This window comes from Anthonomus grandis, chromosome 14, assembly GCF_022605725.1.
Source record: "Anthonomus grandis grandis chromosome 14, icAntGran1.3, whole genome shotgun sequence".
NCBI lineage: Eukaryota > Metazoa > Arthropoda > Insecta > Coleoptera > Curculionidae > Anthonomus > Anthonomus grandis.
Genome location: NC_065559.1, coordinates 17,558,760 through 17,585,888, shown reverse-complemented (window position 1 = coordinate 17,585,888; position 27,129 = coordinate 17,558,760). Strand labels below are relative to the sequence as shown.

The 27,129-nt window shown below is 32.3% G+C and overlaps 1 protein-coding gene across 3 annotated transcripts in view; it reads right to left on the bottom strand.

The window, feature by feature from the left end:
* LOC126744568 (ATP-binding cassette sub-family G member 4) overlaps window positions 1–27,129 on the bottom strand; it is a 217,662-nt gene that overhangs the window by 125,615 nt on the left and 64,918 nt on the right. For all 3 annotated transcript variants that reach the window (XM_050452029.1, XM_050452030.1, XM_050452028.1), the window contains one exon: window positions 7,787–7,904. In XM_050452029.1, coding sequence (XP_050307986.1) covers window positions 7,787–7,904 — 118 coding nt within the window. The remainder of the gene's footprint in view (window positions 1–7,786; window positions 7,905–27,129) is intronic.

Here is a 27,129-nt window from a genome sequence, read left to right as displayed (position 1 = left end):
GAACTTGAAGTAGGGAGGGGATTTTAATAAGTAGTTTATATCGACCTCCTAAGGGGGGGACTTAAACTTATTTTACTCTAACCTTAAAAACGTTTTGACTAATTATTTCTCTATAAACTTTTTACATTTTATTATGAAGATGCTCTTATGCGACATTACTGAGGTGTATGGTCGTCAGTAACTAATATTTAACCCACGAGAGCAACAAATACAATGTCCTTAATTGATTTAATTTTTTCTAACAATGAATTGATAAATGATAGCAGAATACGAGATATAAATATATCGGATCATATCTTAGTTTATTGCTCTTTTAGATTGGAGGCACCCAAGAAAATTCAATGTAATTTCAGAAATATAAATAACATCGACAATAGAAAGAAAGAAAGAAAGAAAATGTGCTATATTACGTAACACAAAACAAAATCTTGTGTACAAGCATCCTAAAAACTAAAAAATTCCAAATTCACTTTAAATTTCAAATTTCAAACAAACATAACATCTAAAACATTTTACCATAAAATTTACACACATTACCAAAATTAATTATAACAAAACAGATGGAAAAATTTTTTAAAAAAGCATCTTTTTGATAAATTTGATTAAAAAATAAGTGAAGCTGTCAATAAAACAGAATTTAGAGGAAGTAAATTAAAATATTTAATAGGAAACAAAACTAAAACACTAAAATGATGTCAGAGCACAGGTCAAAAGGTATAATTAAAAAAATCGTCAAGGCTATAATATGCCCTGGATAATAAAAGTGATTTTAATTTCTTTTTGAATTTCTTAACTTCTAAAATTTGTCTGATACATAGAGGAACATGGTTGTAAATTTTTTTGCTAAGGTATATAAGTGAGTACTTGGTGAGGGAGGATGTAGGGATTGGTAAAGGAAAATCGTTAACCTGGCGAGTCATATGACCAGCGTTAGAGGGAGGTTTAGGACATTTATGAATAAGAGTAGCTGTTTCTAAGACAAAAAGAGAAAAAAGAGTTAGGATTTTTTGAGATATAAAGAGAGGTTTACAAGAATCTCTTAACCCAGCGGAACATAGGTATCTAACTGCCTTTTTTTGAATCACAAAAATTATGTTTAATAATCCCTTGTTGCTTAAACCCCAAAAAGGCAAGTCATAACGAAGATGGGACTTAATAAGAGAAAAGTACACTGAACGTGCAACTACCCCTGCCAACTCATGCGCCGCCATTCTTACTGCAAAGCATCCAGAGGATAATTTTGATGCAAGATTTAGGATATGATCTTCGAAGCGAAGGCGACCATCAATGGTAATACCAAGGAACTTACAGCTTTCTTTGTATTGCAATGGGGAGTTTTCACTAAACATAAGGCCCTGAACGTCACACTAAAATCCCATAATAAAGGTTTTGCCCACATTAAATACAAGCCTGTTTGCAGCACACCACTCCGATAAAATCTTAAGATCCTTAAAAACCTAGGCTCTAACATTATCAGAATGTCTATGATTCCATAAAATGGTGGTATCATCAGCAAAATGAACCACTTTGCCCTGCAGTTTTAATGAACCCAAATCATTTACATAGAGCAAAAATAATAGTGGTCCTAACACTGAACCCTGAGGTACTCCAGTTTTAAGGGATCTGGAATCGGATAAACATCCAGATACTGTAACTCTTTGGGTACGATTAGACAGATAGGATTCCAGCCATTGCAATGCCACACCCCTAAAGCCATAATTATTGAGCTTAGACAGCAGTATTCCATGTTCTACACAATCAAATGCCTTGGATCGCAAAACACTGCCGCCGCGGACTCATAGACCCTCTCCAAAAAACAGCGTCATGAGTCCCTTTTCCCGTTTGAAATCCAAACTGATTTGCAGATAAAATGCAATTATGTTGGAAAAATGACAAAATTCTGATTTTTGCAAGTTTTTCAACTATCTTGGAGAGGGTAGATAATATAGAAATTGGACGGAAATTACAAGGCTCACTCAAATTTCCACCCTTATAAAGAGGGATAACCACTGCCTCTTTCAAACATGTTGGAAAGATGCCATTATGAAAGGAATTGTTTATGGCAGAAGCTACTCAATGCTGAGTCAGGCAAAAGGAGTAGTAATTTTGATGATATTCCATCAGCTCCAGCTGATTTATGGTTTTTTAAGCTTTTAATTGCATCTTCAACGTCAGTAAGGCTAACAGGATAAAAGAAAAAAGAATTTTGAACTGACACTTGTTGAATATAATGCAAAGGATCAATATTAGTATTCACATCCTAGAGCAATAAATGAGGAATATTACAGTAATAATCATTTAAACTATTTGGTCTTACTTCTGGTTCTGAAACTTTCTTGTGAGAATGCCTGAAGTCATTTATAATTGACCAACATTCACTCTGCCTATTTGAGGACACATTCAAGCGGTCACTATAATATTTAACCTTTGCTGCTTTTATCGTCTTTCTGTATAGACTACGATATTTCTGATGATAAAGAATAATGTTGGCATTAGTTGTATACTTGCACAGCTTAGCCAATTTCAGATCGATATGATGTCTATTCCTTGGCATTTTGATGTATAATATAAAAGATGTAAATGGCAAGGTAGATTTTTTGGTTCAATCTGTATTTCAGGTTTTGAATTTGCACGCACCTTTGAAGACCGTCTGGTAAAAATAAATCTTATAGTCCTTGGATTACTCCCATTATTATACTTATATAGAGGATTCGTAACAGGACTTTAAATAAATTTAGAAACTTGAAAGAATAAGCAGACTGGGATAGTTATAAGCAATACCGCAATCTTACTACCAGTGCAATTAGAGCAGAAAAAAGCCTATTTGACCTACAGATTTGAGAACTGTCCTGCCTGGAAGACCTAAAAAAAATAAACAATTGCCTATATCCTTACAAAATGTGGATGAATTAAATAAATTTTTCAACAGCATAAACAGTAACAATGCCAATAGTCCAGATGATGAGTTTATCAGGTTCTTTATAGAACACAGAATTACATTAAACGAGTTTCAATTTAAGTTAATAACACAAAATACCGCTGTAAGTATCTTAAACAAAATAAAAAGTAAAGCATTTGGGGCTGACCATCTAAATTTAAATCTTATTATGCTATATTGTCTGTTTGGAAAAAAGCTATTTCCCTAGTCAATGGAAAGAAGCCAATGTCATACCTTTCCCTAAAATAAAAAATCCAACCTAATTTAATCAAATTTTTTCTATATCTATTCTTCCAGTATTCTCAAAGGTACTAGAGAAGATTACGGAAAGCCAAATATTGGAATATTTAAACCAAAACAATCTGTTACCCGAAAATCAATCTGGATTCTGTAGAGGTTTTAGTTGTGCCACTGCTCTGTCACAATTACGTGACGATATATTTAAGACCTTGACAATAATCAGGCTACGGTTATGGTACTCCTAGACTTCACAAAGGCTTTTGACATGGTAAACCATGAGATATTATTGGGTACATTGGAATATATTGGATTTGATAATTCAGCTTTAGCATTGGTCGCATCTTTTTAATATAATATAATCATAAGCAAATGGTTATACTTGATGGTACAGTATCTGATGTATTTGCTGTAACATTGTGAGTGCCTCAAAGTAGCGTTATGGGCCCGTTATTATATACCCTATATACATCACAAATCACTAATAATCTAACACACTGCAAACATCATTGCTATGCAGATGACACGCAGGTTTACTTTTCGTTCAAAAGTTCTGAGGTCATCAATTGCCATTCTTTTCTGTAGCGATAATCACCGAGCCTAAATCTTGGAGAATTTAAATTTGCGTTTAATCAATAATACTATATCGTTTAAAACATTTGCTAAAAATTTAGGGCTTATTACTATAATAAACTAAGATTTAAAGAATATGTCACTTTTAGGTTAAGAAGGATATTCTGCTCTGAAGTCTATATTTACTCTCAGGCAAATTGCTATGTGATTCGTTGGTTTTATCACCATTAAACTTTTGTTTAACCTTATTATTCTGATGCAGATATAATTCAGAAGCTTCAAAACTGTTGTCTAAGGCTCATAAGTTAAGTGAAGCAAGCTGGTTGAACATGCACTACCGACGAGATTTACATACACTCTGTTTTTTTTTATAAAATTCTTAAATTTAAAACACCCCCATATTTATTAAAAAAAGTAAAAATTCGTACGGATGTGCAACGGAAGGATCTTCACTCTAACCGTCGCAAAATAAAGAATTATTTAGGAGGTCTTTTTCGTATTCGATTACTCATTATATAAATAAATTTAAGATTAGCCAGTTTGCTTCCTCCGAACAAACTTTTAAGCTCAGAATGAAGCGGCACTTTCTAAGTCAAATACAGCTCTGATGTCGGATTCGGTGTGTGTTTTTTTCTTGTTTGTTAAATAACCTTCAATACCAACCTGAATACATCATTTGAGTCTCTTTATAGGTTGGAGAGTGTGGGAGAGATCCTTTCTCTATCCTTCCGATATTGATGTTTTTTCTTTTGCGTCGAGCTCTTCTTTACGACTTAATGTTGATTATGTGATGTAATTTATTATTATTACTATGTAGTCTGCAGTATTTGCTAGCCAATACCTAGGCTTTAACAGAATACAGGCACTATTTTATTAAATGGTCTTGGAAGTCTGAATTAATGGCCTGTTAGTTACCATAAATTAATTAGTTTTAGCACTTATGTAAAATAAATATAATTTATAATGTGTAAAATATCCTAAAGTAATTTAATATATTTAATAAACGGATATTTTATAAACACCCTGTATTCGTTTAAAAGTGTCTCAATCGCCCGAGAATTATCTTACATCCTTGAAAATCTATACCGTAAACATAAATAATAATATAAAAAGAGATTGAGAGAGACCCAGAAAAGTAAAAGAGGCAGTGAGTACTAGCACTTCGGCTTACAATTTTCACCGGGAAGCAATTAAGATGCTTGAGTCATACCTGTCGAATAGAGTTCAGTTTGTTGTCTTTAATCAGAATAAGTCTGATATTAAGCCTTTGAAATATGGAGTTCCACAGGGGTCTGTCTTGGGACCCATACTATTTCTTATCTACATAAATGATCTGGCCTTTTCACAGGGGGGCTCTGTTAGCACTGTTCTGTTTGCTGACGACACAACTTACTATCAAAGTTATCACCCTTCAAATATCATTAATTTAGATCTCCAGACCCCAGAGAATAACCTCTTTCAATGGTTCTTGGCAAATCGTCTTTCTCTCAATAGTTCAAAGTCACAAACACTTAATTTTACTTTGCGGCACAATATATTGACTGAGCATCCTGCTTTTGGAAGCTGTTCAGATGAGGCTAAGTTTCTTGGTGTTCACCTTGATCCAGGATTGACTTGGGAACAACATATAGTCAAACTGTCTAGTAAACTGTCCAGTCTGTTATTCCTCTTTAGAAATCTAGCGGGAATTACTTCCTTGCAGGTCTTACTTACAGCATATCATAGTAGTTTTCACTCACAGCTAACTTATGCCATACTGACATGGGGTCATTCCTGCCATATAGATAAAGTATTTGGGCTGCAGAGAAAGTGTATTCGTATTGTGACTGGTCAGGGTTACCGAGATGACTGTAGGGAATCTTTTCGGAAGCTTAAAATATTAACTTTGCCGTCCGTGTACATTATGCAGTGCCTGTTGCGTGTTCACCAAAATCTGGATCATTTTCATTTTCATAATTATCATCACCTACATTTTCATAATTATGAAACTAGGAATTGTAATGAGCTAGTGCCTGAGTTTAGCCGGCTTGAGAGATCAAGAAATGGAACCAGATACTTTGCACCAAAATTTTATAATTGTCTTCCAACAAACATTAAATCTCTTAGCCTTCCGCAGTTTAAAAAACAAATAAAAATGCATCTTTTGAGGGGTGCATTCTACTCATTTGAGGAGTACTTCTCATCCCAATTTTAATTTTAATCTTATATGTTAATATTGTCTTAATAAGAATGTATGTTAAGTGTTTTAAGTTTAGTGCAAATATTGTGATTAGATGTTATATTTTATCTGCTTTTGGGCAAAACTTGTTAATTTGTATTTTATCTTTTATCCTTATTTGTAAGTAAGTGACTTGACTTGTAATAATGCATTGTATGTATATTATTATTAATAAAAAAAATACTACTAAATACTATAAAGAGCCATGTTTATAGAGTGGTCATAGTTGACCAGGTGTGGTGGTGTTTGTCCACTAGGTGGATATTAGAATGGTTGTGATTGTTTGTGCACAGGTTAATCATGTCGACATGTGAGTAATATTTTATATTGTTGTTGTATAAGTCCATGGCTAGAGTTCTATGGTATACCAGAGTTTGTCGCTGTTTAACGAGGTATTACCAGGTTGTGGTTGATTGTGTAGCAATCGACAGGGATGCCCTCTGAGCGCGCCGTCCCTTCGAGTTGGTCTTGTGAGTTATAGAGGGCCCTCATGACTGAATCAAGGGGAAAGAGATTCTCCAGTGAGTAAACTTAATCTTTATTAGATGGGTCAGTACAGTAAATCGTAAACATTTTTGTTTCATGGTACTCTCAATCTCTTGCTGTATACATGGTGGAGCTCGCTGAATGAATTGCATTGTCAATACTCACGTAAGTTTAATTTTAAAATACCCAAATGTTACAAATTAATGTATTATTTTGGTAACTAATAAACGTATTAATATTATTATTATTATAAAAATTTGGCCCGAGTTTAATTTTTTAGCATTCCTTAGCTGTCTAATTTAAATAATTTAATTTCTATTCAAAAAGCAACCGCGCTCTATCATCGACAATTTCTGGGAAGCACACCTTTCCATCTGCTTGAGCGTTGTCAACAACTACGAGGCAGTATTGCGAGAGAAATCGTCGTGTTGTTGTACTTCCATTTTTCTGTTCCCTTTGTATATCTCGTAAAACGAAACGTATCAATGTATTGTACCTAATATTAAGAAGCCTTATTAATATAAACCAGTAATTTTAACGTGTAGTTGCCTTTCTTTTATTAGTTAGCGTTAGCAGGGTCAAAAGAAACCCAATAAACAGTCCACTTTTAACAAATCCAACAATCATATTTTATTTATAGTTTATTATCGTTATCTATTCAATATTTTCGCGAACGTATTGAATAGATAGGGACAGGGGAAGCACAATAGATCAACAATGGTCGCAGTGCAAAGGGCCACCCTGGGTCTGGCCCAACACATTATATTACATTATGTTCTCCATTGTCTTAAGTTTTGTTCTAAAGTGTGTAATCTTAATAATGTTCATATCAAAAATGGTAAAAGTGCAGGAAGAGTTTTTCAAATATTACTCCTACAGAATGCATTTTGACATTTCAACTCTGATGCAGAAGACAGCAAGATTTCATGATTTTATTCAAATTTATAAATGGATTGATTAATTGCTATCAATTAATTATCCATTTCATTTAAGAAATGATTCTATGTTTATATACAACTCAGAACCAATTATGGTTTCTATACCCCAATTTCCACAATAAAAGTTGTTTTAATTTAATGTGCAACAAATATGAGTTCTATGTATCTTTTAGAAGTAGTAAGAAGAGTTTGTAATCATTCTTGATTGTACTATTTTATATAATGTACCTATATTGTGCGTATTTCAAAATGATATTTGTTATGTAGTATAAATTCTGGCACTTTGCAGCTATCTTGTATTTATGAAAAAATTGTATAATCTTGTTAAGCTGTAATAAAGCCAGAATTATTACATAAAGAAATAAAATCAAAATATAATAAATAATATAAGCTTACTTGTATCCGGTCAAGATATTGAGTAGAGTAGACTTTCCAGCTCCAGAGGGCCCCATAATAGCGGTAAGTTCTCCAGATCTAAGCTTCCCACTAACATTTTTTAAGATTGTTTTCTCCTCTAAAAAAAAATGTAAAAAAAATTAGTAGAACAATAAAAAATAATTCCGGGAAAAATCAAAGCAAAAAATGTCAAATCAATCAATCATTAGTTGATAACAAGAACTTTCATATGAAAAAATGTACAAAGATTGGAGCATATCCAATCTAAAGTTGATTTGATGACAAATATAAATTTCAAAATTGCAGGTATGAAGCAGGAAAAAAAGAACTTATTGACCCAACTGAGTCAACTATAAAATAAAACTTTAAGGCGAGCTAAAGTGGGGTGGTAATGAGGATAGCAGGAGAGAAATGTAATAAAGAAAAAGTTCTGTGAGGTGGAAAAGTTAACAACATTCCTAACTGGCGCAAACTTCCTTCTCAGGAAAAAATATGTTGATTGAATCAATTAAGAAAAAAGATGGTTCCTACCCAACCAAATCCCAAGAGATGAGAAAAAAGATATGTTTATAATTTATAATTCCTTAATTATTTAATTTATATTATATTTCCAAATTTCCTCAACTTTTCATTACTCAGTTCACAGCATTACTTCATGTTAACTTTCGAGGACAAGTGAACAAAGCAATAGATTTTTATCATGATGTTGGTTATAATAATAATAATAATAATAATAATAATAATAATAATAATAATAATAATAATAATAATAATAATAATAATAATAATAATAATAATAATAATAAAAATAATAATAATAATAATAATAATAATAATAATAATAATAATAATAATAATAATAATAATAATAATAATAATAATAATAATAATAATAATAATAATAAGCCTTTATTTCCAACAGGCAACTTGCCCAATAACAGGAAACAGTTGCAAAACAATGAAAAATATAGTTTAAAAAAACACACAAACAAACCTAAAAGAATGAAAAGAAAAGAAAAAAAGTAAAGTAAAGTCACAATCTCAAAAGTTATCTAAAAAATAAGAACAAATAACTATTAATACAATATTAAAAAACCCAATTATAAAATTTTAACAAGATAATCACATATTCAACAAAATTAAATTAAATTAACTGCAATATACCTACTAACTATAACCTAAACACATGGGTCTTAATCCCAAGAGTAATGATCCACCAAGATATCGACAATCACATGAACCGGAGAGAAATTTATATCGCACATGTGACAGTTCCGATTAAATATAGCGCATATTGTATATAGTGGCGATTTCAACAGGATGTTAGTATGAGGCCTTGGCAGAAAGAATGTTAGGGGATGTCTAGCATTAAGCCTAGGCACGATGAAACGTACACCAGAAAGAAGTACAGGACTATCAATGAATCCATTCAGTAACCCATGCAGGAATTTTGCAGAGAAGATCATTCTTCTGAGATGTAATGGATGTAGATTGAAGCGTTCCAATAGTTGCCGATGATCAAACCCTCTTACCGGATATATGCCATCCTGCCTGAAGGCCAAAAACTTAGCAAATCTACGCTGAACAGATTCAAGGAGACCAACGTGATTCTGATAGAGCGGGTTCCATATAATTGATATAATGCAGCCAAACTCCAGTTTTGATCTCACAAAGCAACAGAAAAGCAGTCTTAATGTAGATTCCAAAGTAAAACTCTGAGAACTTCTAATTATGAACCCAAGCCTTCTCAGGGCTGATTTGACTATGTTGTTGAAGTGTGGAACGAATGTAAATTCAGAGTCAAAGGTGATACCAAGATCAGTAATTTGCTCTAATCTACTCAAAATAGTATCATTAATAAAGTAATTAAAATTTAAGGGTGTTTTTGATCTAGAGTAACTGACGACACTATATTTAGCCGCATTCAAGCCTAACCTGTTAACAGCGCACCATACCTCCAATGTATTTAGACAGTTCTGAAGAAAAACAAAATCCTCCAAACCATATACATTTAAATATAGTTTCAAATCATCGGCAAAAGCCAGCCTATGACAAGTGAGTGACTCAATCAAGTCATTTATAAAAAAAACTAAACAGTAGCGGACCCAGATTTGAGCCCTGTGGCACACCCGACGTTACTTAAAAAGTTTCGATTTAAAGCCCTCATATTCAACATATTGAGATCTACCAATCAAGTAGGAATGAAATAAATTAAATAATCTCCCTGAAAAACCATACTGAGTTAATTTATGTAGCAAAATATAGTGATCTATCCGATCAAAGGCTTTTTGGAAGTCGGTATAAATAACATCGACTTGAGTATTAACATCAAGTGATTCACAGATGTGGCTAGACAGACAGGATAAGTTAGTAACACAAGATCGCCCGCTAAAAAATCCATGCTGGTCTACAGAGATGAATTCTTTTGCGTGACTAAATAGCGACCGATTCAGGATAATTTCGAAAATGTTTGAGAAGTTTCAGAGTAATGAGATTGGCCTGTAGTTCACGATTTGATCAGAGTCCCCAGCTTTTAAAATAGGTATTATTTTAGCAGTCTTCCAAATTTCAGGAATTTGTTCTGTTGACAATATTAAGTTGAAAATGTAGGTCAGCGGATCAGCCAGGACACCAATGCAATCTTTAACCAAGAAGCTAGGCACACCGTCTACACCAGATGTTAACTATTTTTGAGTTTTTTACTAGCCAAAATAATCTGGGTAGCATCAACGTAGGAAATGTCAAAGTGGGGCACATTATCAGACGTCGACGAATGGTTAATGAAATTTGATTGTATAAATGCCTCACCAAATAACAGTGCAAAAGCATCAACTATGTTTTGTGGGTCTTTAATTACCACGTCATCGGGTAGCTTCATCATACCAGGAATCCTGGTGCCAGCCTTCTTAGAACCAATAAAATTCCAAAAGCTATATGGGTCCAAAGAAATATTCCTTTCGGTGTTTGATATATACAACTTATATTCATTGCATATTTGTAGTTCGATAAGGCATCTAAGAGAATGGAATTTATTTTGAAAGAATGGAGAATTGTACATTTTAAAGTCCTTGAAAGCCTTTCTTTCCTATAAATGTTCTTAATCAATTCTCGAGAATAATAATTTGGAAATCTTCTTTTACGTTGCTGCTTAAGAGGAATATGTGCGGCAAATATGCCATTCAATATATCATATAGGGCTCCACATGCATCATTAACGTTAGAGGATAAATACACAGTAGACCAGTCAAGGATCGAGTCATAAAGGAGATGGAAGTTGGCCTTTCTAAAATTAAAAGAATGAGATAAGTTGTTATTAAGCTGAAAATTATGGACACGTTGGCCTGAGACAGTAAAATCAATTTCCAGTGCAGGGTGATGCAAATCCTCCAAGACAAAAGGCACGTCACTACGCGAAACAGTACAGGTGAAGTTAGATAAAACAAGATCCAATAGTCTGTTATTATAGTTTAGGATGTGATTACACTGAACAAGATTAAAAGTGTTAGCAAAATTATTCACAGCAATAGACTTTTGACTAACATGATTACCTGTAGGTGAGTTAATAGAGAAATCAGATACGTTAAAATCGCCCGCTATTATTACATTATGGTTTAGCTTTGATATTAACAGTGTAAACTGATCCAGAAATTTATCGAAAATTACCGATGTGATAGATGGTCGGACGTACAAAACAATCATGTAAAATATCTGTAACCTAATAGTAAATTTACAGCCAACAACATCGATAGAGGGCGCAATACTGTTACAAAATTCAAACTAATTTTTTCAGACACAATGTTTTTAGAAACTCCACAAAGAACTCCGCCACCACGTGTGGCAATAACGGATTCAAATTTTCGGTCCGACCGGTGAACATCATGTCTTTGGAAATATTTCACACTAGATATCTCTGGCCTCAACCATGTCTTGGTGATGCATATATTGTGAAAATCCTGAGCAATGGCAGCAAGAAAAAAAGTCTCGGTTTTAGTGTTAAGACCACGAACATTTTGATAAAAACAAGTTAAGTGGGCATCCTAGCATGTGAAAATAAAGGCGAATCTAGTTTTTTGCTATGAAAGTGTTTTAGGACTTAATAACATAGAAGTGCATATAAAAACAGTTGGCTTTAATTTTAATTACTATTTTCTCATATATTTTCTTTTACTTGTCTATTGTGTGTTCATATAACTTCTAGCAAACCCACTGGAATATTATGGATTAATTAACATTTTATTACATTATAAATAGATTTTAAGCCGAACACATCCGGTTCTATAGAAAATCTTATATGGTGTTTATAAAAAATTGCCTCTATAATTGCATAAAGTGATATAAGTTCTAAAAATATACGTCTAAAATATTGTCCACTTGACCTCTACCTCATAAATTTAGGCTAATTAATTAAATTTCAAACAATAGACTTTGTAGCCTGGATATATTATCTTGATATATTTTTCTGTATTGTTTAATACTTAATTGGGACTTATCAGAATATTATCAATAATCACTTTGGCCATTAAAAAAAGCAGATTAGATAAACAGTAAGATCATATCAAATAGTTTAATTTCTTAAGTACTTTTCTTGCATTTCATAGCAAAAGCAAGGTCAATAGCTTTATGTCAGCAGTCAAATGTTTATAAAGTCTGATTAAAGTCAGCTGATTCAAAAAGAATTAATGATACTTGTTAGTGATACACTGCAAACATTTTTTTCTTAGTTTCGCCTTATTAAGAAGTTAAAATTACAAGTATTTTGTCTAATATAGTTTAGTATTAACTATATTCATACTTAAATGTACAAAACATAACTTTAAACTAAAAATATAGCAAAAATCTTTCCAATAAAAAGTAGATTTTCAAGGGATCAGAAAGCACCTATTGTATAGTTTAATGATAAAACTTGGAGCTCAACCTTAGTACCTGTGCGTATAACTCGTTTAAAAGAGAATATAGAAAAGTAATTAAATTATCAAAGTATCTGTGTAGCTTATATAGACTGCTGAAAAATTATCCACTAAGTGAAATAGAAATATTTTTGATATATCCCCAAATATCTCTGAACTCTGAAAAAAACAAACAACAACCGTAGATTTGATCTAAAATATTTTTTTATATGTAAGTTTCTCAATTTGTTTTTTCTGCGTCATAGATAGATATACATGTTTTTTTTTTTATTTTTTATAATAAATATTTATTAAATTTTTATAAATGTTCTATTACGTACACATGACATACAGTCCTGCAATGGATGTCCTATATATGTCCATAGTACGTAATACGTCTTTGGTACATATCAGTGCTGTTTAGTCTATAACTTGTTTAAAAAAAATATAGAAAGTTTATTAAAGTAACAAAATGCCTGTGTAAATAAGACTAAAATTATCCACTTGAAGGCAAAAAGAAATAGTAATTTTAATTTTTAATAATGACTTTAATATTTTTTTCTTAACTATAGCTGACAAATTTATTCAAAACTTCTCCCCGTTCACTAATAATCATTTTAAAATTGTATGTAAAATCAAATGCGAAATTGTACTTCTTCCTTTTCGTCTGAACCCCACAATATAGATCAAAACTACTACTAATAACCTTAAACATTTATCTGCGGCTGATATATATGAACTGAACAATAAAATAGTTAACAGATCTGGTCAATTTACTATCCAGGCTGTAATGAAACTTCTAAGTGACATAGTTGATCGCTTTGAGATCACTTCAGACATACCATCTCTGTGACCTTAGCAGGACATTTGACTGTGACCTATACCTCATAAATTTGGACTAAGGATATAAATTAAATTTCAAACAATAGACTTTGTAGGCTGAATAATATTATCGCCAATTGATCTATTTATCTGTATTTGTTTGTTTAGTGTTTAAAATATTATCAATGATGACTTTAATAATAAAAAAATTAACTTAGATAAACAGTTCGTATCAAATAATTTAATTTTTGAGTACTTCTTATGCATTTTGGGGAGATAAAATCAATCTCAGTAGCATTATGACAGCAGTCAAATATTTATAAAACCTGATTAAAATCAGCTGGTTTAAAAAGAAATGATGATACTTCTCAATGCTACACTGCCAAATTTTTTTCTTGGTTTTGCCTAATTAAGAAATTGAAATTATAACTATTTGGTGTAATATATTTAAATATTATCTATATTAATCCAAAAATTAGAAATCATTAAGTTTTATCAGACTTCGGTTTTTCGGTCAGAAATTAATTCATTTGATTCTTAAATTTTCTTATTTTTAAAGGTGACTAATTTGATTAAATTTTTTAAAAACTGAATAGACCTTTTTCAGAATAATAAGACCATGCAAAGTTAAAATAAACTACATAAAAACCATGTATGAGTAACTGGACGACATGAACTGTCAAGTATATGCCACTATGTACATGTATATGGGATAGCAAGCAGTATGAGTTTTATTTTTTGTCGATATTACCTATTGATGCAGATATTTATAATGGATTTAACAAAATTTATTTATTAGATTTAATCTAATTTATCTTAAATTTATCTTAAAATTGCAAAAATAATAGCAATTTACAAGATTGGGATGTAAAAGAAATAAAAAACTATAAACCCATTGCTTTGTTAAACAATTTTAGTAAAAATTTTTGAAAAAGTTATATATGAACAATTGCTAAATTTCTTTGAAACAGAAAAGTTGATCTCAGATTTTCAAAATGGATTTAGGAAAAAAAGATCAACAGTTGCTATGATGCTTGAACTATCAAAGGCATTTTACAGGGTCGATCACAGTCTTCTGCAGGAAAAATTGGAGAGGTGTGGAGTGCGTGGGGTTGCTTTGCGATTGCTTGGCTCTTACTTGACTGGGCGTAGTCAGTATATTGCTGATTCAGGCTATTGGTCGGGGGTGGACGGGGTATATTGGGGAGTGCCACAGGGCTCCATACTTGGTCCTTTACTTTATATTATTTACACCAATGAGTTACCAGAGGTTGTGAGCGACTCTGTTCAGTTTTAATAATAATAATAATAATAATAATAATAATATCCTTTATTTGCCAACAAAATCGTATACAGGACGACAAAGCAACGTCATACAAAGGAGGATCTAGCTCCCATGGGGTACATTAATTTTTCTTATCTAGAATTCATAGAGGCAATATACTTATATAAACAAAATAACAAAATTTAAAATAAATATTCTAAATATCTAACACAAGTTAAAATTATTATTCAAAAGTAAAATTATAAAAACATTTAATCTGCAACCAGTGGTAAACAGCTTTTTTAAATTGGACTGTAGATTCAATGCTTCTAATATCAACAGTTTTGCAGATGATGTGAATGTTAACACTAAGAATGAAGAAAATATGTCCCAAAAAAGCTTCAGCACCTTATCACTACTTGAAAATTGGTTTAATAATAATAATAACCTACTGCTTAATGTGGATAAATCCCAATTTATTAAATTCAACTATAAACAAATGCTTATTCATCTACATACCACCTGTATTATGCTAATACAGGTGGTATGAGAACTAAAATAAAAGATTTTCAGCAGGCACTTAGTTGCTGCTGCTATGATACTGTTATGATTGCAGCGACTTGGTTAACATCTGAATATTCAGATGCTGAAATTGGAGTACCAAACTATGATTTATATGATCGTCAAATGGGTACAAATACTACCAAGGCTCGTGGAGGTGGTGTATTGATTGCGGCTAAAAAGAGTTTAGTACACATAGAATTGGTATCCCACTTGTTGATGTGGATATTTATCAGATCTATTTGACTTTTACAATTGACAATCAAAGCTTTGTTGTTGGTTGCATTTATATACCATCTCCATCTCCACTTCAAGCCTATTTAAGCCATTGTGAATCCGTTGAACATGTATATAGTAGATATTCAAGTAGTTTGTTTGTCTTGGCAGGTGATTATAATTTACCACATGCTAGATGGGAGAATGATGATCTTGGTTTGGTGGTTGTCTGGAGAATGACAGAGAGTCTGTGCTTTCTCTGGCCAACTGCTTTAGCTTCTATAACTTTTGTCAGGTAAATGAGGTTTTAAATACCAACGGGGTTGCCTTGGATCTTGTATTTAGTAGCTCAGATTTAATTAGTGTCAAACGTGCAATAGACAAGATTTTTAATAGCTTGCACCATACAGCAATTAGTTTTGACCTTTGTTGTGCAGAAAATTCTGATGATATGATATATGAGGAATATTTTTATGATTTTGGTAAGGGAGATTACATAGCAACTAACGATTGTCTTGCTGGTATAGACTGGAATCAATTGTTTTTGGGAGAGACATCTATTGATGTCATAGTTTCAATTTTCTATAATGTGATCTACTCCTCAATGGAAAGGTTTATTCCTCTAAAGAGGTACAAAAGTTCTTCCTTTCCATGTTGGTTTTCCTCAGAGCTTCGCAGTTTGATCATAAGAAAGAAACAAATTCACAAAAAGTTTAAAATTAGTGGTCAACAGCAATTTGTATTTTTGAGACATCAATGTGAGTACTTAAGAGAGTTGTGCTACCAACAATATATTAATAAGGTGGAAATGAATCTCGCTAGCAATCCGAGGTATTTCTGGTCATATATTCGAAATAAAAGAACTGGTTTTAGCCTTCCCTCCAGAATGACATACAATAACAGGATTAGTATGAATATCTCGGATACTGCAGATATGTTTGAAGAATACTTTTCATCCGTCTATTCGGATGAGCAAGTCAATGACATACCATCTTTTGATTTTGATAAATCAATTTGTCTGAGTAATTTAACTCTGTCAACGCAGAATGTTTATGAGATTATTACTTCCTCTAAGAATAAGCTCTGCGCTGGACCAGATGGGATTCCTGCATTCTTCCTAAAGAAATGTGTTTGTGTTCTTACGAAACCAATACTGTTCATTTTTAACAAATCTCTAGGTACTGGTTCTTATCCCACTCTCTGGAAGAGAAGTTTTCTAAAACCCATTTTTAAATCTGGTAGTAGAAATGAAATTTCCAATTATCGGGCTGTGTGTAACCAATCTGACTTGCCAAAGCTGCTTGACTGCCTGGTCAGTCATAGGATTGCCTGGAGTTTTAAATCTTTATTTAATCCTGAGTAATTTGGATTTATAAAAGGCAGATCTACTCATGCTAATTTGGTGCTGTATGTCAACTACCTCTACTGCAGCTTGGGGAAGGGACTTCAGGTCGACTCAATATATACAGATTTTTCCAAGGCTTTTGATAGGGTTAACCATGGGGTACTCTTGCAGAAGCTTAGGGCTTTAGGTATTTTGGGGCCTCTTCTTCAGTGGATCTCGGGATTCATCAGAGGTAAAACCCAGATTGTTAATCTTGGAGGTACATGTTCCTCTGAAATTTTGGTGCCATCTGGGGTGCCACAGGGCTCTCACTCAGGCCCTGTTTTGTTATGCCTCTTTTTGATTGATTTAGTTTGGAAACTTGAAAATTGTCGTGTGCTAATGTTTGCTGATGATGTGAAGCTATTTAGGCCTATCACATCCCTTTCCAATGCTGTGCTCCTGCAAAAAGACCTTAATTTGTTCTTTGATTGGTGCCACTTGAATAGAATGTCCCTTAATATCAATAAGTGCCATAAGATTACTTTTTCTAAGCAAAGAAACCCTATTGCTTTTCTTTATAAAATAAATAATGTAGCAATTGGTGTCAAAACAGAGGTTTCTGACTTAGGAATATTTATTGACTCCAGGTTGTCTTTCAAAAGTCACATTAATCAGGTGACTGGTAGGGCAATGAAAATGCTGGGTTTTATCCAACGATCTACAACTGATTTGTCTTTGTTTACTTTTAGATTACTTTATTGCTCTCTTGTTAGGCCCATCTTGGGGTATGGCTCAATTGTGTGGTCCCCGTCATATAACTGCTACATTGATCAGATTGAAAAAACTCAAAATAAATTTTTAAGGGTGGCTGCTTTTAGATGTGGTTACAGGAGACAGGAGTATTACTATCAGTGGGTCAGGGATAACCTGAACTTACCCACATTAGAGTCACGAAGAACATTACTCGACTTATGTTTTATGCATAGCATAAGGTTTTAAATGCTACTATAGATTGTCCCGAGTTATTGTCTCTTTTTAAACTTAGGGTGCCTTCCAGATTGAATAGACAATCAGAAATATTTTCAGTCCCATTCCACCGTACCAATTATGGTATTAATGAACCAATTACACAAATGGCTCGAAGTGCTAAGCTTTTTTGACTCTAGGATTACATCTTTTAAGGGGCAGTTAAAGAATATTATTTCATAGGGACTTTAATTAATTAACTCATCTACACCTTTCATTGAGTTATAGATAGTTTTGTATCTGAATATATATGTTTGTACGGGTATGCTATGTAACACTTTTGTAAATGGATTCCGTAAATAAATAAATATAAAGCAGATCTCAAACAAATCGAAACTCTGGATTATGTAATTTTTCTGGGTTCAATCAGGTTAGACCATAGGTTGGATTGGACATATCACATTGACTCTCTTGCAAGCAGAATAGCCTCTTACTGTTATGCAATAAAAATAGTTTCCATGCATGTAAGAGCAGTGATATCAAAAATAGCATACCATGCCCATGTACACTCTCGTCTAATATATGGAGTCATATTCTGTGGTGACAGCTCGAAGACAGGGAGGATCTTTGTTCTTTAGAAGCACTGTATCAGAAACATATATGACCTAAAGGTGATGAAGACTTGCAGCAGAGTAAAATCTTAACGCTCCCTTGCACTTACATTTTGGAAGCAGCGTGGTTTTTTTCTTAGAAACAAATAGGGAACATCCCACAACAGAAAAATGTTCAATATAATCTTATAAAAATTTTCAATTCCAAACCTATTGAGACAAGAGCACTTGAAAGAAAAAATTTAAAACATTTTTAAAATTAACTCTAATTGAAAAATGCTATTATTTAGTTGATGAATTCCTAAATGATACAACTTTCCAGAGTCTGAGGTAATAGAGAACATAACACTACTTTTTATTTAAACTTTACTTGAATGCATAAATACCCATATTGATATTATACCTACTTGGTTCCTCAATTGCCATTGTGTCGTGTGTGTGCTTTTTTAATTGTATTGTATTTAAAATTAGTTGAAGTTTTATTTTAGAAAATTATATTATTATTTTAATATATTATTAATTATATAAAATTATAAAATTATTACTAAAATACTGTGTAAGAAATCTAAGTTTTAAGTTTTATGCTTATTTTAATTTACTTTATAATTTTATTTTCTTTCCTATTATCGGTCTTTATATCGTCTCTTATTATCGTCCCTATATCCTACACCTATTATCGGTCATTGTTCTTTTGGATTAATAAAGATTTGAATTGAATTGAATTATTTATTGCAAAGCTAGCAAGGTTATCAGCCTATTACAATAAATGCCAATTTTTTTAAAAGGTAAAAGCACAAAATCTACAGCCTCATAGAAAATTTTTCTGTGATGCCATAGATTTTGTGTTTTCACCATTTATAAAAGTGTATGACCAGCATCTTTGGGGTAATGGATGAATTTTTCGAGTTAATAAATACCAATCCCATATTTTTTAAAAATTAAAATTTTATTTATTGCTAACGAAATCTAATATATACAGGGTGTGCCAAATTGGTGGAGGCCATTGGGATTCAACCAAAATTTCAAATTAAATCAAAATGTGATTAACGCCAATAGCATTTACAACATTTATTCTTTAACTATATATTTACATGAATATCAATATCTAACTTGATGGAATAAAATGAAAAAAAAAGTAATTAGTAGTAAGATAACATTTGACAAAGAGCAAGATAGTAAAAGTAAAGCTCTTATCTTTATATATATATTCAATGAAACAATAACACTAAAGTATTCAAATCAAATGAATCAACAAGTGATTCTTTAACATAAAGTTAAAGGAAATGCAGAACAAATAAGTTTAGTATAACAACAATTCGGTATAAAACTTGTTTTAATTTGACACTAATGTATATTAATTAAATCATAAAATAGGTCAATATCATTATTCTTTATAACAAAATATGTCAAATTACACATTCTAGAAACTGGATCATTATTTCCAAAGTTCTGTGAAAATGAATATTAAAAAGTAATTTATTTCTAGAATTATTATTTTATTGACTTGTGAGGCCAGTATTGTAAAATAAATAAATATATAAGTAAGTAGGTCAAGAACATCCAACATCATATTGATGATTTTAGAAGAGCTTACATCTGTATATTGCCTTCTGTCCTCCAAAGAAGATAAGTTTAAAATTGTTTGAATTTCAGAACAATTGATATCATCATAAGGAATATTCAACATAACACAAATTCTCCTCAAACGCTTGGACGCGTTCTCTACACGCGACAGCATAGAATGTCTGCCAAATACAGGGTGCATATTCTAAAAGTGATCTGACTAAGGTCAATAAACAAGCTTTAATACAAAAGTATTAAAGCTTGAAAGCAATGCGACTAATAGTCGTATTGTTCTATTGGACATGCAATCAATATGCTGAGTAAAAGTAAGTTGAGGATCAAACCAAATACTTAACAAGACACTGATATTTAAGATGAAAATTATCCAATTGGTAATTCAAAGTAAATAGATTCTTCTCATGACTGAAGCATATTACTTGACATTTATTGGTAACCAAAAAATAAATTTTTAATGCACCACAGCAAAAAGCTATTAAAATAATTTTGTAGCAACTTAGAATCCGACCATGCATTAGGACTCTAATCATCATCTGTAAAAATCACAAAAGATGTGGCAGAAAAAACAGATTCAATATCATTGATCAAACAATCGAAAAAGGAATGCAGAGATATGCCCCCCTGAGGAATACCTAATGCACTCACAATTTCTGAAAATACATTTTTTGAATTTTAACTGCTTGTGTTTCACCCTTAAAGATGTCCTGATGCTTTTAATAAGTTTAAAAAAGATAATAAAAACCGTGAAATACCTACTCATCTGAAAGATGTCAATGAAATAAGTTACGCTTTTACAGATGTATACCGGTTGGCCACACCAATAGATAATTTGCTACTGAATTTCTACCGGGATATAAGGCTGAAAAAGCTTAATAATGCTGAACTTGTTTTTAAAGACATCTCAGAATATGATATATACATGTCATTTAAAAGAATCAAATCAAAAAGTATGGGTATTGACCTAATAAGTTTTAATTTTGTTCTTTTTAGCATTAAGCTTATTGCTCCATTTCTGACAAAGGTGTTTAATTTATCTCTACACAAAGGGGAATTTCCAAAAATATGGAAAACTTCTATTATCAAGCCCCTACCCAAGCAAAATAGAACTGAAAATCTTTCAGAGCTAAGACCAATTTTTCTTTTACCCATCTTTGCCATGTTTGAATTAATAGTGTTGGATATGTTGCTTGAATTGGTAAATATGCATGAAATTATTCCCTCGGTACAGTATGGTTTTCGGAAAAATCATGGAACAGCCACAGCTCTGACAAAAGTAGCTTCTGAGATATTAACCAATATGGACTCCTCTTGTGTTTCTTGCCTGGTACTGTTAGATTTCAGTAAGGCGTTTGACCTCATAAATCATGAGATGCTGTTGGCTAAAATGAGCTTCTTCGGTTTTTCAGTGAGTGTTTGCAAATGGTTTTAAAGTTATCTTTAACTGAGGACACATTGTGGAACTGGATGGAGCAAGATCTGAACCTGTTGTCACTGGTTATGGAGTGCCCCAGGGTAGTATCCTCGGGCCTTTATTATTTAGCATCTATACTAGCGATCTTCCAGAGCAGATTCGGTTTTGTTCCGTAATTCTTTATGCAGATGACGCACAGCTGCTATCAATGTGTGCAGCAAATTAATCAGGACTTAAACTCAATATTTAAATGGTCAAGACAGCATGGGATGATTTTGAATGCTAACAAGAGCACATACTCACTCATAAGTTCTTAACAAAACAATTAACTTAAAAAAACAATTTCTTCAATCTGATTTCACTACTTCACTACTTGCATATAAATAACAGTGTCCTTCCTTGTACAGCATCAGCAAAAAGTATTGGTATCATTTTTGATGGTAAGTCCTAAACTTTCAGGTACATGCCAATAAAAAATTATCGTGCATGTATGCTTTACTTAAAAGTCTGTATCAATTAAAATATTATTTGCCCAAAAATATCGTCAGTTAGCTCAAAACACCTCTATGAGATTTGTTTTCAACATACCAAAATTTGTTCATATAACACCAATATATGTTGACAATAAAATACTAAAATATGAAAGGAGAGCAGCTTTACATTTTGGTCAGTTTGTTTATAGCATTTATAAGTCGAGGTACCCTAAATATACAATATCAGATTATTTCACAACAAGACAAGATTTACATAGTCACCGCCTAAGAAACATTATAAAATTTCAAATACCAGTACATAGAACTGAAGGTTTTAAAAACTCATTTGCCTATCAGGGTGTATTTTTGTTAAACTCTGAAGTATACAACTTAATAAGATCATGCTCACTTTTCACTTTCAAGAAGAAATACAATGCTTTTCTGTTAGATACTTTACTGTAATGTTAAGTCATTTTAAGAAAAGAGTTTAGTATAAAGTAGTATTGTATTGAAACTGCCCACTAATACTGTATTTTTCAGGTAGCATGGAAGAACACATTATGTGAAAGTTACCTTTTATGTAATATTTTGTTGGTGCATAATAAACGTTTATTTATTTATTTATCTATAAGTCAACAGATCACCAAAAATCCCTAACGCCGAAATTCTCACAGACAAGTCAAGGTCAAGCTTGTCAAAGGCTTTGGAGAAATCAATCTCCAAAGCCTTCAACAAATCATGTTCTTAACACAAAAGGTTGGTAATGGTGGATTGACCCCTCATGATGCCATGCTGTTCACCTGCAACAACATGTTTAAATAATGGAAAAGCCATCAATGTCTCAAGCAATTTTGAGATCAATGATGTCTTCGATATAGGGCTACTTTCAGTATTTGACTCATTTCCATGTTTGAAAATTGGTGTAACATAGGTTTTTTACAAAATTATTCTATGACAAAGATAATAATAATAATAATAATAAATCGTCTTTTATTAATCATGCATATACATTACACAGATTTAAATGTTTTATAGGTATATACATATAAGATTAAGGTTAAAGAATACAAATGGCGAAGTTTAGCCTTAGGCTACTCTTACACTTAACCATCCCTATTCTAAATCAAAAAAGAAGTGAAAAGTAAACATAATTCATAATGACACTAAGTATTTTGTAAATTTAACAAATAAGTTTTAAACTGAGACCTAAAGCCGTTTAAACTAATATCTCTTAAATAGGGATCTAAGGAGTTATATAAAGATACTGCATTATAGGCAAAACCTCTTTGAAAGAGTGCTGAATGATGTTGTGGCATAGTAAAGTGATTTCCATAACGAAGTTCACAGTTATGAATAAATGTTCGAAATACTAACTTTTCCCTCAAATATACAGGAATATTTGATATTAACAACCTCATTAGAAAAGTAGCAAAATGATGCTTTACCACACCCGACATATTTAACCAATTTAATTGTTTAAATTCTGCTGAGACATGATCATATCTCCTCAGACCAAATATGAAGCGACAACAGTTATTTTGCACAACTTGCAATCTATTTTTTGTCACTAAATCTAAACAGGGGTAGTACACTATATTACAATAATAAAAAATTGGCAAAACCAGAGATTCACAGAGTTTTTTCCTAATATTAAAGTCTAAGATATATCTGTTGGCATAGAGAACTTTCATTTTTACATAACTTTTTTGAAGTAACTTATTCACATGATCTCTGAACCTTAAAACAGTATCAATGATAAGCCCTAAGTTCTTCGCATTTTTAGAAAATCCCAAAGTTGTGTCGCCCAGTTTCAGGTGCAACCTACCTTCTAGCAGTTTTCTTCGCTTTTCTGAACAAAAGAGAAGTACCTCTGTTTTTTCACGATTTATCTTTAAGTTATGTTCTCTTGAGTAATCATTGATGGATTTTAGATCGTCATTGAGAGATGCTTCAGCTTCTGCTGGTTTATTGGGGTCAAAATAATGCAAAACCTGTTTATCATCTGCATATGACTGTGAATCTGAATTTTTGATTACCTGGAAAATGTCAAAAATGTATATTAGAAACAAAAGTGGTCCAATTATAGATCCTTGTGGTACACCAGATATCACAGTCTCAGCAGAAGAAAACTTGTTACCAATTTGTACGCGCTGTTGTCTATCTGTCAGGTAGCACCTGAAAAAGGAGACAGAGCATTCGTCAAAGCCCAGATATTTTAGTTTAGCACACAGTAAATCATGGTCTATCAGATCAAAAGCTTTAGAGTAGTCCAGGGAGACTAGGACAACCGCAATATTTTTGTCTAATGCCCTTATTATGTTGTCAGTTAAGTTCAGAAGAGCAGTAGTAGTACTATGTCCAGACCTAAAGCCTGACTGATGAACTGGGAGCAAATTATTAAGATTTAGGTAATTTAATACTTGTGTGTGAACAGTTCTTTCAAGAATTTTAGATAGGACAGGCAACAGGCTTATGGGACAAAGTTCATTCACAGCAGTTACTTTTCTGGTCTTAGGAACAGGAAGAATTATGGACTTTTTCCAGTCCTCTGGAAAATACCCAGCTTCTAGGCAAGAATTAACAATATATGTCAAATGAGGTAGGATAGCAGGAAGGCTAAGCTTTATCATAAAAAGTGTCAAATTGTCATGACCAGAAGCATTGGACTTAATGGAATAAATATTTTTTTTCACTGAACTGGAATCTATCATATTAAATTGAAAGTGCAAGTTGTTCTTAAGTTTATTTGTGTTATAGAAATGTATTTTTTGGTCACATTTACTTGATTTTTTAAATACACTCAAAAAGTAGTCATTTGCACTATCAGGATTAACAGAGTCAAGTGGAAATTCACTATTAGAAGTTTTTGAGCTTACATTTACATTCATATTTTTAAGATTTTTCCAGAGTAACTTACTATTTTTTTGTTGTTCCAAAAAACTTAAATAGCCCTTTTTTTCCCTTCGAATAGAAGCAAGTGCAAAGTTTCGAGCCCGCTTATAAGCTTCAAAATCAGCTAATGACTTTGATTTTTTATATTTTAAGTTAGCCTTATCACGTTCCTTTAATATGGCCTCTAGAGCTGGTGTAAGCCAAGGTGCTGGGGGTTTATTAAGGCGGACGGTCTTTATTGGTACATGTTTGTCAAATAATTTTATTAGGTTCTGTGTCAGAAATTGTACTTTGTCATCTATATTTGGAAAATAATATATGTTATCCCAGGGTATTTGTAAAAGCTCTGTATTAAAAAGGTTTTCATTAAAATGTTTGTAACTGCGGAATGATATTATTTTCTGGACTCTTTTAAGGTTTGGTAAGTGTATATTACAAAATGCCAACTTATGGTCACTTATCCCGATAGCAGAGATGGTGCCAACATCCATAATAGCATCTGCATCACTAAAAAATATAGGATCTAGTAATGTTGATACTCTATCAGTGACCCTTGTAGCCTCATCAATGGTCTGAGTGAAACCAAAAACATCAAATATGTCGGATATTGGATTATTGCTGTTAAAAAAATTAATATTTAAATCCCCTAGAACCGTTACATAGTCGGAGGTTGATATTATTTCTGGTAGAATATTGTCGAGTGCATTTGCACAAGCCCCAATATTATTCATAGTACGATATATGACCCCAGCAGTAATAGAGACCCTGTTTATATTAATTTTTAGCCACATATTTTCAAAACCATCTATATCTGTACCTATATTAAGGTTAAGAATCTCAGCCTTTAAGTGAGATTTAACAAAAAAAAAAAAAAAAAAAAAAAAAAAGATGTTGTGTAAAACTTGGCCAAGCACCAATTTACATGACTGCAAGAAAACCAAGGGGTGCCATCTCAATGGCCAGGACCCAAGACTCATTAACTTGTTATCTCAACAACTCACTTAACTGATTAAAAATATGAGTAACAGAAACCTGGAATACACCCAAACTTTCAGACTTTTCACAAGAAATATCCGAGGAATACCATGCACTTTGACCCTGAGTAAACATCAAATTCAAATATGCTTTATTCTCTACAAAATGTTATAAACAAAGCCTTATTGTGTCTAATAAAATAAAATAATACTACAATTAAAAAAGTCACAATATACAAAAGTTGCATAACATTGAACAATGGCAGATGGTTTTGACCATTAACCAAAAAATTTTAACCATCTGCCGAGAATCATTAGGGAGGCAAAATCTCCTAAACAATTTAAATTACTATTAAAAAAATTCTTATGTACAGGGTGGCCAAATAAGAATGCGAGGTACTGTATCTGGGAAACTATTCATTGTAGAAGCTTGCGATAAAAAAATTTATTACTAAAACGGCCAAGAGAATGACCTGGAAAATATTTTCAAGTTTCTAAAATGGCCGCTAGGGGGCGCAACTGCAATCTTGAATCTAGAAAACTGATGTTTCTGTAAATTTTGCTGAATTAACCTAACAATAAAATAGCTGATTATTAAAGTAGAGACTAATCCAAACCTTTTTTATTTGAATAGTTTTGCTGTATCTCTAAAAATAAAGTGGTGGGGGGTGTTCAAAAGTTGGCTTAAAACACACCCTGTATACTAAAAACGCCTTAGCCGATTTTATCAAACTTGGGCTAGTTGAAAAGAGCTATTATTAAGCTACGAATATTATTATATTTCATGTTTTTTTAGTTTTACATCTCGCTTTTTTCGGCTTTCTGACACAAATGACTAATTTTCTCAAAAAACTTAAATGCAATGGTATTGCTTAATGACGCCTAAATATGCTTGCGAAAACCGCATCTTAATATCTTCATCCTAACCTAAAATTTAGGCCAAAGAAAATTTTATATGGAAATCCCTTAATATTTATAAAAACTACAAAATAATTTATTTCGAATTTCTTTTATAATGTAAGTTGTGGCCCTATAAAGGACCGATTTTAAAAAGAAAGGGTTTTAATGCCCCCGTAAATGCTGACCATCACGCTCTATGTATTGCTGAAGCCTCTCATGGGTAGATAGAACTGCAGCTTCAATTTCGACTCTCGGTATGGTATATATTGCATTACGAATGCGGTTTTTCATATCTTCTCTAGTCGTAGGCTGAGTCTGAAATACAATGTCCTTTAACCGCCCCCATAAATAGACAGGTTAAGTCTGGGGATCGCGGAGGCCATGGAAACAGGCTTCCTCTTCCAATCCACCGCTGTTGAAAAATGTTATTAATATGCTCTCGCACATTCCTAGCAAAAT